This window comes from Cheilinus undulatus, linkage group 9, assembly GCF_018320785.1.
Source record: "Cheilinus undulatus linkage group 9, ASM1832078v1, whole genome shotgun sequence".
NCBI classification, from domain to species: domain Eukaryota; kingdom Metazoa; phylum Chordata; class Actinopteri; order Labriformes; family Labridae; genus Cheilinus; species Cheilinus undulatus.
In genome coordinates, this window is record NC_054873.1 from 33920050 (window position 1) to 33932515 (window position 12466).

At 39.7% G+C, this 12466-nt stretch overlaps 1 protein-coding gene across 2 annotated transcripts in view; it reads right to left on the minus strand.

Moving 5' to 3' along the window:
- Positions 1-10959, minus strand: part of b4galnt4a (beta-1,4-N-acetyl-galactosaminyl transferase 4a) — a 294875-nt gene extending 283916 nt beyond the window's left edge. For both annotated transcript variants that reach the window (XM_041796610.1, XM_041796609.1), the window contains exon 1: positions 9436-10959. In XM_041796610.1, the coding sequence (XP_041652544.1) occupies positions 9436-9577 (142 nt within the window). In that variant the 5' untranslated portion in view covers positions 9578-10959. The remainder of the gene's footprint in view (positions 1-9435) is intronic.
- Positions 10960-12466: the final 1507 nt, after the last annotated feature.

The following is a 12466-nucleotide window of genomic DNA, read 5'->3' on the forward strand; positions in this document are numbered from 1 at the left end:
AATCTCCCTTTGCTCTCCCATTATGTATCAAATTCAAGCCTGTTACCTGTGCATATCTGCAGGTGATCAGACAGAGAGGAAGAGGAAAAGAAAGGCAAGAGCTATTATTTTCCTCTTGTTAATATATGAGTATTATAAGCCAATAACAAACAGTGAATCTTGACTGTCTCCATGAATTTAATCAATGAACATGTGAAACTATAACTCAGAATTGGATTTAACGATTAAACGTTTTACCCGCTAAGCATGAGCCCATTTAATCCTCTGAGCTACACGAAGATGTGTAGATACGAAAAGTGACTTTGCTGGCATCTTAAAAAGTGATATAAATCATCCACAGTGGCAGGAGGAACTTTTATGTCGAGTTTAAACATAAACAATTAAGCTTTTTTTTTTTTTTGGTGGTGGGCAGGGGTGGGGGGGGGCTGTGTTAAAGTACATTTACCAACTTCACCAGCATTAGGACCGTAGGCATCATTAATTACCTTTGCCAAGGAGGTTATGTGATTGGCAGGGTTTGTTTGTTAGTTTGTCAGCAGCATAACTAAAAAAGTTATGGACAGATTTTGATGAAATTTTCAGGAAATGTCAGAAATGGCATAAGGAAGAACTGATTAGATTATTGGAGTGACCCGGATCACTGTCTGGATCCAGGAATTTTTTAAAGGATTCTGCGCTCTCTCTGTGCTTTTCCAGTTGACCAAGTTTTTAGAGATTTTGAGTTATCCTGATACATCCTACCATATCTTTGTCTTTTTTATTTCACTGATGCCAACTTTCAAAAAGAACCTAATCAATTAATCATTTCAAAAAATCTTACTATGGGGTATTATAGTTGTTTTAAATGGGAAGAAGCCTTACCAACACCCCCATGTTTTGTTTTGTTTTTTTTTTGTTTGTTTGTTTTTGATATTTTGACAACCCAACGTTGCACCACAATGCATGAAGGAATTTATTTCCTTGTTAGTGACCACAGGTTGACATTACTTTGGCTACGTTCATACTACAGGCAAAAAATGCTCAGTTCAGATCTATTTTTCTGTTCACACTGAGCCAATTACAATACATAAGATATAGATCTGATTTAAGTACCACAAATGAAAGTGGCATTGTCACATTGAATCTCATATGAAAAGATCAGTTTCAATGTGACTTACGCTGTTTTCACTGTTAAAAAAATTGATGAGTCATACATGAGCAAAAAAATCAGATTTAAGTCTCTTTTGATTGAAGTGAATGCAGCCAACACAATGAGCCTACTACAACGTCTCTGATAATGCTCACAGGACTCTAAAATGGTAAATTCCCTTTTTTAGGAAGGAGTGAGTTGTGGCAGATTTTGGGTGAAGCTATTGTCTCCCTGAATTTGGATCTTCCTATTTCATACTGTACTTCAATAAAAAAACACCAGAAAGTGACAGGACAGCCCATCGCACTTCCATCATCTGTCCATCACACTGCTCTCTCCTGTACTGAATAATTTAGCGGTAGAAAATGACGGTCCATTTAAGTACAGCTGTGGTTATTTTAGTGCCGTCAGTGATGTCAGCTTTAAATCTTAATGATCCGGTGACACTTGATTGTAACTGATTCCTTTGAACAGTGAGATAATGGTGAACGCTAGCAACTTTAGAGTATAGTCTGACACTATTAAGGCCCAGGTAAACTCAGACCAGGTTAGCACTCCATGGAGCATTCAGACTCTGAGATCACTAAGGGGACTTAGGCTGCACACCTATGTGAAGGTTATGTTCAGGTTTGGATTTAATTAGGCAGTAAAGTGTTATCCTGGTTCGAGTTTTTCTCTGGTAGTCAAAACAGCATGAACTATATGCATACAATAGAGAAAACTACATGTTTGACAGGTTTTGATTCAAGTAATATGACCCCATTCGCCGCTCAGTTTTCTAAGCCTTTTAGAAAATATCAACACCTTAAATTTTACACAGCAGATCGTCCATACAGTGAAAGAATAATGAAGGCACAGCAGCTAGACATCTCTGGCTAATGGTTAGGCTGTTATTTCTCTGACCTTTTATGAAGCTGCAGTGAGTTGGTGCCAAAACAACTTTTTTGAATTCTTCAATTCAGTGTAATATAAAAGCCTGGCTGGAGTGGATGGTGGGTGATAGTTCTAATATGTGTGGAAGAAGAGTCAAATGTTGTGCCAAATGTTAGATTTTATGGGAATGTGCAAAAAAAAAAAATTCAACTCCATCCTAAATCAGATGGCCTTGGCTGGCAGAGAGAGTTAATTAGCAAGTTTGTGATTCATGTTATCTCTTACTGGATTTTAGGTTTTGGCAAGCCAGGAAACACAAAGAAAGCCTGCTTCAAGAGGGAATGGTATTTCTTTATGTTTTTACATAAAATGGGATTCAAAGCAAGGAAATTCAAACATGCAAAGAGTTAAATTGTTCGTATTGTTACACTGTACAACCAGATACTCAAAAATGATTAAAGTTCCTGTAAAGTGAAATCTAAAATTTGTGTCCAAACACTAGATATGTTTGAATAAGGTTGCTGTAAACATGTGAAAGACTGAGATCTATGAGTGACTGAGTACTGCATTTAGACCATTACAACGTTTTTCAACACTCTTGTAGTTTAGTTTATTTTGGGCAGGGCAAATATGGCACCCAATGGCATCACGAGGCACTATGGGAAGTACCCCACCCTCTAAAGCTACAAAGATATAAAACAATGAGCATTTAATCAAAAAAGTCTGTTTTATGCCAATGGCACTACCTTCATTAAAAATTAACAGCCAGTGTTTTTAATCATTGTTTGGTAAATTTGCCAGATCTATCAGCCACACTAATCTATGGATTATTAAAAGCATCATAACAGAGAGATTTGCGCCAGAAAACTGACTTTGTCTCTGCTCTGAAATAGAGCCAGGCAGCATAAGGTCACCTGGGCCAATTGCTGGAGTGCTTGTCTATTTTTCATTTGAATCAAATGCAGCAGGAACAAACATTTTACCTGCTGAAGGTGTGTTTTAATCCATATTTCACTTGTCTTTTGTCCTGCATGATTTAAAGTAGCGGACTGTGGCTTTGTCTCTCTCAAAGCAGCAAAAGTTAAATCCCTCCTGTCAGCGCAGGGATGCCAACGTTAAGTGAAGTATTTGATGATAGACATGTTCTGCTCCTGCCAAGACTGTCACAATAAAAGCCTCCAATACTAATCATCATTGATATCTTTTATTTTGAAGAGCAACAACAAGAACTTGAGTGTTTTCATTAGCACCTTAACAACAAAGACGTCTCATGAATGAGAGAGACGTAACGTCACCTAACTCAGAATAAGAGTTATTAAGAATACCTGAACTGTTAAATGCAAGATGAGAACTTAAACTTGAGACATTTTTGCTCTTAACTGTCCCACTGTCATGATATAAATGTGATTATTTGTGTGGTAGCTTATAAAGAGAGTTGTAAATTAGCAGCATAGCAGAGAGATGAGTCCTCTATTCAGTTTGGAGCATTTTTTTTATTTGAGAGAATCGCCTTTCTCGTGACTGGGTGTGGGTTAGGCGTTTTCACATTCACCAGACATGCCCACAGCATCCTAGGGCAGATATTACTACCTTAATCTTCATGACCCTAATTTTATACACCAAGAAATTTTTTATCATGACTGAAATTTGGCCAGTTGGTTCATAACACAATGGACTGTCATACAAAAATTCTAAATGACAGATTTTATTTTCTCACTTAACAGGGACTTTAAAGGTAAGGATGTACACATTACAGCAACCTGCAGACTGCAGTAGCTGTCAACATGATGCACCAAAAGGAAGCAGTGAGGCAAAGAATAAGGCTTCAAACTTCTGTCTGTGTTTCAGCATATTCAAAATAGACATTACAAAATGTATTCGGTATGTTTTCAAAGCTTTGAGGGTACCCTCAGAGTGTTTTGGTGTACAAAGAGAGTCTACAGAGTACCATTAAGGATAGCTCACCTCAAAGTTTCAGGCCTGTGCTCTCTCATTATGTCGACCCAGTGAAGCAACACATGGGCGCACTGAGGTGAGTAAACTGAAGTTTGAAACCCTTGACAGACTGAGAATACACTCACCTGCTGCACACTGCCTACACACTTCTCCAATCATTATTCACAATTAGACAGACACAGCCTCAACGGGGCACTTTACGCCAGGATGTTTACATTTCTCATAAGTCTGCTGTTTAGATGCCAACGAGACATTATCTAGTGGCTGAAGCACTCACAGCAATCTGTCTGATATGTGTGCTCGCTCAAAGAGACGATTTGCTGGAGACAAATCTAATTTCCTCCTAAATTGGGACAAGCGGAATGGAAATTTGACAAATTGTCATTTCATATTCAAATAAGGGAGAACTCAAGCCAAAAATGAAATGACATTATTTCTACCTGCACCTCAGCACTAAGAATCAATGAGGATGTGTGCGTGTGGAGAGAATAATGCCAGCCTGATATGAATATTTACACACTTCATGGAGCCCCAGTTTCAGTAATGGCCATGTCTCACTTAGAAAGCCTTGGTGCAAGAGAGGACGTGTTATTCATAAGAGGTTAAGTGAGTTGACCTGCTCAGATGCCTGCTAAATGGAAGACAGTCAATTAGGCACACGGACCGGCACAGACGAGCAGAACGACTTCGTTCCTCATCAGACCAGTCACAGAGGGTTATATGATTATTAGTGGGATTCTTAGAATAAGGAACGCAAGGATGTAGAAAACATTATAGCCAGTCTGACTCTGTGATTTCTGAGAATGAAAGGAGTTGACGCAAGTTGAGATGAATTTAGCAGCAGCACTGCAGACACAGTAAAGACACAAAGCTTAAAGAATGTGTAATTCAATAAAACTTAGACAATCTGCTTGTCTGTCTTTGTTTTTTTCCCCATCCATCACTCTTTCTCACTCTCTATAGCATGATCTTGGCACATCCTTTAAAAAAATATGGCTGCCTACCAACAAGTCTGATTCTGCTGGAGGTTTTATTCTTGTTTAAAGGACATACTTAAAACTGCCACTGTTGCCAAGTGCTTGCTGACGGTGGTAAATGTTGGGAATTGTAAATGATATTATAAAAAGTAAAGTCTAGACCTGCCCTAAAGGATCAGGAGTTCAACTTTATCAGATATTAGCTCTCTATAACTAAAATAATTTATGCCAATGGAGGGCAAATAGGGAATTCATCACAGCACATTTTTAGTATGTTTAAACACAGCAATATCAGGCACATATGCACAACATAGTGCATGGCAGGACTCAAGAAAGTGTCACACTTAGTTTTTCATCCTAACTCTACCCTAAAATTTCCCTGCTTGCCCCATCTTTTACATGTCACTGAAGCCTTTTTCACAAAACTAAACTTTCAGGAAAATTTCAGTGTAACCTACTCAAATTCTTTTCTCACATGCTTATCTGTCCACACTAAGGTTGTACAGTAATACTGTATTCAGGGTTATTCAAAAATGGCCACAGTATCCCATTTATTGCCATCATGAAAAAAAATCATCGGTGTAATGTGTGCATGTTTAAAAGCAATGCTTTGTGTCCATTTCCAGCAGCAGCACTCACGCCTGTGCAGATGGTTTAAAAGTTATGGCAGAACTGAAACGATTACGTCACCCATAGTGTAGCCCGCCTACGCTGCATGCGCATCCAGAACCAAAACAACAATGGCAGAATACGCAGGTTTTTTCGTGCTGCAGAAGCTATTGAGCTTATTATGGCTTTTACAGCAAAATCTGATGCTCCTTTACCACCACCGCGAACAGCATACACCAGAAGTTCTAAAATCCAATGTGGAGAAAAACCAGAAGGGAAACTAGAAGAAAGTTTATGTCAGTTTTCTGTGATCTTCTTCTCTTTTTTGGTGCATTTTCGTGGCAGCGATGCAGTGCCACTTACAGGCTTAGCATTCATACTACAGTGTTTCCGGTCGTTTTCAGTGGTTAAGTGCTTACATGGACATTTCCTGAAACAATAGCGTATTTATGGTAAACTTTTTTAAACGAAACAGAAATATACCGTTTTTGTCTCTGCATGGACAAGGTCTTAAATGGTTCACCAAAGACTGCAGATCATCCACATTGTCAAAGACAAGGGGCTTCAAGGCAAGTAGTTTGCATTCCCATTGCAGCAGAAGTTTGTTTTTAGTTGATGTGTTGTCTGCTGATTAAGTTTGCAATTTCTAGATATTTTTTATTCTAGATAATAACAAAAGGGATACCGTGGCGATTGTAATTTAGTTAAAAATATAGTTTGTCACACTTGTTATTGTTTTATCTCAAATCAGAACTCAAGTAAATGGTAGTATTTTAAATGCATGATTAATCCTGATAAATCACAACTGATTTATGTGATGAACTTGATTTATTTTTCAAATCAGTTAACCCGCAATAATCACAACTTGATAGTTGTCTGGGACACCAAAGCAGTTTAACTTTCTATAAGGTTCCAGCAGAGTGAACCTACTGCCAGCCAGACCTCACTAATGTGACAATAAATAATATTTAAAGCCCTTCTTTATGTTTGAAACATACAAAACATAACTTTGCATTCTGGGATCCTGTCTGAATAATTATTATTTTTCAAATAGTTTCTAAGTGAGGGAGATAAAGAGAGCAAATATATGACACTGTGCAATGTGGTGGGGTAACACCAGTGAATTATGGAACAATCTGTGTAAATTTTGGCATCTATTTTAAATGCAGTCTTAGTCTTTAGATCGAAATTCCTTTCCATTTCAGTCACATTTTAGTCATTTCTACTCTGCAGATCTTGTTTTAGTCCATAAAAAGTCCTTACATTTTAGTCAAAACTCTTAGCCAAAACATAAATTCTCCTTGCCTAAATTTGGTACAATGCTAGTGTGTTCTACTCAGCCTGCAAAACCTGGTATCCCTGTTTTCTACAGCTGAGAGACTACAGATTCACCTAAAAGATAACACTCTCATTTCATGGATTTTGAATGTCTACTGAAAATCCCATTTTAGTCTTATTTAGTCTCTTTAACAAGACCTAAACTTTCCTCTCATCAGTGTAGTTTATAAAATGTGGTTTTGAAATGTCCAGGGTGATACTGAATTGCACAGAAATATTTTGTGAAAGGTTTAATGGCATTAAAAACTAGATACTGCCCAATCCCAGTTCAAATTAGTTCCTCTCAGCAGAAAGTTTCCCAGCAGTTGGTCAATGTTAGGGTTTAAAAGGAGAAAAATACTAGGGGTGCAGGCAGAAAAACTGAGGGGTAAAATCAGGGTGAAAAAAATCTGTTGTTTGCATTCACACATGCATCTCACCTAAATTCAGAAATATTCACGAGTTATGAATAGGGCTCATAAGACTTGCATTTTTGCCTACTTTTTGTAAAGAAGGTCTGCTGTTGAAATCTGGGGAACAGCTGCACAATAAACCCCACTTTCATCATCATTGCATTACAATAAGCATATAAACACAACACAGAATAGTCTCTGCAATGCAATAACAAGCAAAGAACATTATATGTGTCTTTGCCATTCATTCACGCATGAAAGATTTAATCCTGGAAACACGGTCCATGGATTATGATGCATTTGATCAGTCAGATCAGCATTAAGACACAGATAGTGTATTGTTATGGCCAAATTGCATCAGCATTGCTTCTATACGAGAATGTTAAACTTCAATATCATACTAGAAATAATCACCCAGGTCTGATATCTGTTCTGGCAAAAACATACAAGTCTTAAGCATCCAGCATTCATGTTCTTAATTATCAACAATTGCAGCGAAACTCCTGCACTCTGTAGAAATTGCACAAAAAAGTGTGTACTGAAATGTTGCCAGTGTTTTTCTTTTGCTGTGTAGACAGTGTAAAGCGTTTGCCTCTCCCATGCACCTGACATAGATGTAATATTTTAAAGCTAATCTACTTTCTCATAGTATCTATCCTTCAAATAAAAGAGACTGTTTAGCTTAAAAACACATGATATTAGAAAAGCAGTGTTAAAAATGTGCATACTTTTTAAGCATTGGGTCATTTATTACATCTCACAAAGTCATATCACTGATTTTCAAAGATATTTTTCTCATATATTGGAAGCCTAATCCAGGGTCAAAGATTACCCTTCAAAATGTGGATTTTATTTCAAGGGCAGTTCCTTTTTTCACCCAAATCCTGATCAAATACAACCCAGCAGAGAGTCAGTCATCAGTGTGACTAACTCTCCTCATCAGGAAACTAAATGTAGTCGATCGCTGGGAAAACCCCATGGCTCAGATCAGACACAATAACATGATCCTAGTGTGTTGGTGTATAATATACGCGTGGTTGTGTATTGGTACTCTTCAAGGACATCATAATCACTGAGTATCACTTTACACAGACAGCTGCAGGAGAGAGCACACCTCAGCTGTGTTTAATCCCTAATAGGTGACGGTACGTTATGTAATCCAGCAGCTTTCCTCTGTATATTCTTGATTAATACTTGTACTAGAAAACAGCTTCTGAATTTGATGGAGAATCACAGCAGCAGGTGGAAATCTGTCTCGGCCTGAGCGGTGATATTTTGCAGAGTCTGACTGGTGTGTCTGTGACCTCTGAGGGCACCTTCATGAACAGCCCTTTGATTATTAATGTTGAAAGCGGAGGTCTGGCTTACGACCCGGGCCAGCACCATGGTGCTCCTTACTGAGCAGAAAGGAGAAGGAAGACGGTTGTTAATTTATGAGACATGCTGCCTCTGTGTGTCACTTTTTCATTGCAGCATTTCTGAAAGAATCCATCAGGCGGTAGAGCAGATTGTTTAAGGGGCATAAATCCTATGACAGAAATCAAATTAAAAGGTCCCTCTCTGTGTATATTTTTATCCGGACCTATCTAACCTGTAGAGCTGCAACAACTAAAAGTCTTTATTGAAAGATGTGTATAATGACAAACATTTGCTGCATTTCTTTGCAGATTTTTTGGTGGGGAATTACTCTTGGTTAAACAAAAAAGCAACCTGAGGATGCAAGTTTGGGTCCCAGGAACCTATGTTGAGCAGTTTGGCATATTTCTTACATTTTATGTGCTAACTGATTAATAGATTGTCCTAAAAAGAGCAGATTAATCAGTTGAAACAGTTCTGCAGCCTCAGCTATCGCCTAATTATGCCCTTACAGATGTTGCAGAAAGTTGCAGTGGCTTTATCATGCTTTAAACATATTATCTTCTTGGGTGTCACAATAATATCCCTATAATTTCCCTGTGGGGGCTGACTGTATACAGTGGTGACTTTATAGTGATGCTGCACTACTTTATAGTGATGTTTTACTGTACAACCTGTTAGGGTATTTATAATAAGACTGTTAGAAATCCTATAAATGTCTTTAGAGGCAATATATCAATGCTTCTTCTGGTACAAGTTGAACTGAATGGGATGATTAAATGCAGTTCTCTCATCCAAAGCCTACCTTTCCCATAGTTGAAGTGGAGTTTGATGGTCTTGCCCTGGTTGATGTGCAAGTAGGTAAACCAGACGGCGGAGGTGAGCAGAACCAGCAGCAGCAGGAGCTTGAACTGCTTCCGGATCTTCTTCACGGGGAAGCGCAGCATCCTGGCACAAACATCCTCCGGTAGTCGCCCGGTAGAGAGTCAAAACGGGTCCGGAAAGTGCTCAATCGCTCCTGCTAGTTGTGTTTGATTCCTGTCCGTCTGTCTGCAGCTCAGGCTACTTCTAACCGGTCACAACCACGGCATGTGACCGGCCAGTTAAACAGGGAGTGTTAACTACACGCAGCTTAGTGCGTGTCTCATTCCCCCGGATCCGCGGGCTGACAGCAGCGCCAAACGCGTCGTATCCTCAGATGTGGGTCCAAACACCTCTGTGGCGGTCATTGCTTATGAATGCAGCCCGGTTTACCCCCCTCTTCCTCTATGAATAGCGTGGCTTGTAAACAGGCAGTCCGTGCTGGGAGGCGGGTTGGGGCAGCAGGGAAAAGGCTGCAGATCAAAAGCCTCTAAGTTCACTTAAGACTGTGACCAAGGGAGCAAAATAGCAGTCCGGCGATAATCTACACAAATCCCCCGCGGCTCAAGCCTTTGCTGACACCGAGGCGCTGATTATTTTATCGGCTACTCAAGGATGATCCCTGCGCATGGCTTTTACGCAAAGTACTGGAGAAGAAGGAGTGAAATAGTTCCAATGTGGAGGCGTGATCGGACGGAGCATCTCCAAAACACTTCCTCTAGAAAAAATCTCTCCAGATGAGTGTAGATTAAAGGACTCTTCCGGAAATTCTTTGCAGTGACAGGTGTGAGGGTAACCTGATCAGGCAGAGGTGAGTGTCACATCCCTCTGCGCTCCATCTATTGTTAAACACGGCTAAAACTGACACTCCAATGCGCTACCAATGGACGGATTCAGATAGAGCGCGTTTTTATTGAAGTCCTGGGAGAGGAGGGGCGATCAGCTGTCATCCTCACACTCAGACTGGTCTGTACGAGTACTTGATATGAAACCAGTGTAGATCGATGGCTGTGCATGCTCCACGGCGAGAGATGTCTGATAGAAATACTCTTATGTTGCAGCCTGGATGAGAAACCAGGAGTACATGTGCTCCCTCCGGTTATCTCACGGCAGGTGCGTTTCAGCCAATTCTCCCAAAGTACCTGCGATGTGTGAGACCACCGCGCGTGCGACAAAGACCAAAAGCAAACAACCTCATCCGGATTAAAGTAAGAAACACTGAAACGAGAAAGCTAGCAGCGATGCACTGCTCCGTGTTGTTATTCTTGCATGAGCTTTTCTCCCTTTAAAACGCCGCAATAGCATCGTCCAGCCCGCTTGTCACCGCGCGCGGGGAGAAAAAACAGCCGAGCTCGAGGAAGGGTGCCGCGGAGAAACCTGCAACCAGCAGCGACAAATCCAGGAGGGACCATGGCTTTTTTTTTTTGTTTTGTTTTGCCACAATGAAACACGTAAGGGTATCTCCTTTCACCGCACACAGCTCAGTACGCCCATCAATTGAGCATCTTAACGGTGCAGAGCAACCTAACCTGGGAGCACGCGGAGTGACGAGGCTGTCAGCCAATTACAGCCACGCGGAAGGTTCAAAGGAGGCGGGATCACACGGTTTTTTCCTCCACCGTCGCTTGTTACAGTGTAATCTATCATCCAATGGCTGAACGCAGATCCTCAAACTTGTTCTGCTCTCCTTGTGTGTGATTTTCTGCTGAATTCGAGGCCCCATGTTAATTAGATAAACAGTGATACGTCGTTTTGGATACAGTGGAAAATAACTATCAATGGTTTTCCTAAAAACAAATGTTTCTTTAACACTATGTGCTACATTTTCCCTGAGACAATATTTATTTAAACACTCTTCAAGTCCCATTATACCTTCACACATCACAACTCCATATATTTTTAAGATGATTTACTGTATATTAAGTGTGATATATCTAAAGAGAAGGGGACACAATTACGCCATTTTTATGCTCATTCAATTTCGCTGAAATAACATTTCTTAAATTGACTTAGCAGCTCATTACACAGCTCGTTAGCAGGTTATACATATAAGTAGCCTTTGTTTCGTGTGCCTGAGTGTGTCAGGCTTAGAGCCCACACAGGGAATGCGCAACACTGCCGCCCTGTGTTCAAAGAAAGAACCGCATTGAGAACATGAAGTAATGCAACAGAGCCTTTTATCATTACTTCCTTTATAAAAGGTGTAATGTGGCAGAACACAAGAAATACGTTAATATGGCTTTACACTCTGTCTCACCAAAAACACAACTTTGTATGCATATATATTGATGTGATTTATTTAATTGTACATAACAGCCCACCTGGTATTGAATGGGTCATCTTGCCATTTGATTTACACAACAGGAAAACACTAATATATATATTATCAATAATGAGGGATCTGTTCCATGTGTCCCACAGAGGTGGAGAAAGTACACAACTGTACTCAGATAAAAGTAGTATTTACTCAAGCAATGTAAAAAAAAAAAAAAAAAGTTTACTTTAAGCGCTGAGTAGCTACTGAGGAGTTGCACAGGAAAATGTGAGCTTTCCTTATGGGCAAAAACAACAAAAGAATAGATGTCCAACCAGGTTGTTCAGGTAAAGCCACACCTTTATAATAAAGTAAAATATAATAAAGTCTTACATATTTTAGAATATGACAGAGCTGCAGAAACTCTTGAAAATCTGTGGTAAGATGGATCAAACAAATCAGAGAGTCAAGGCAATACAGATGAAGACTATGCATAGTTTCGGATGCCACAGATGGGAACTTTACTTCAGTGGATAACTTCAGTCATGGTGCAAATGTGTTTCAACAAAACTCCGGTTTTTGCTGTGTTGGACTGTGATCTGACATCTTTCTGTCTCTTTGTGCTACTGTGTAGTCAACAGAGGTGGAAAGGGACCAAGACTGTAGTGCTCAAGTAAAAGTGGAGTGACTCTGGTTAAAACTTACTTAAGTAACAAAAGAG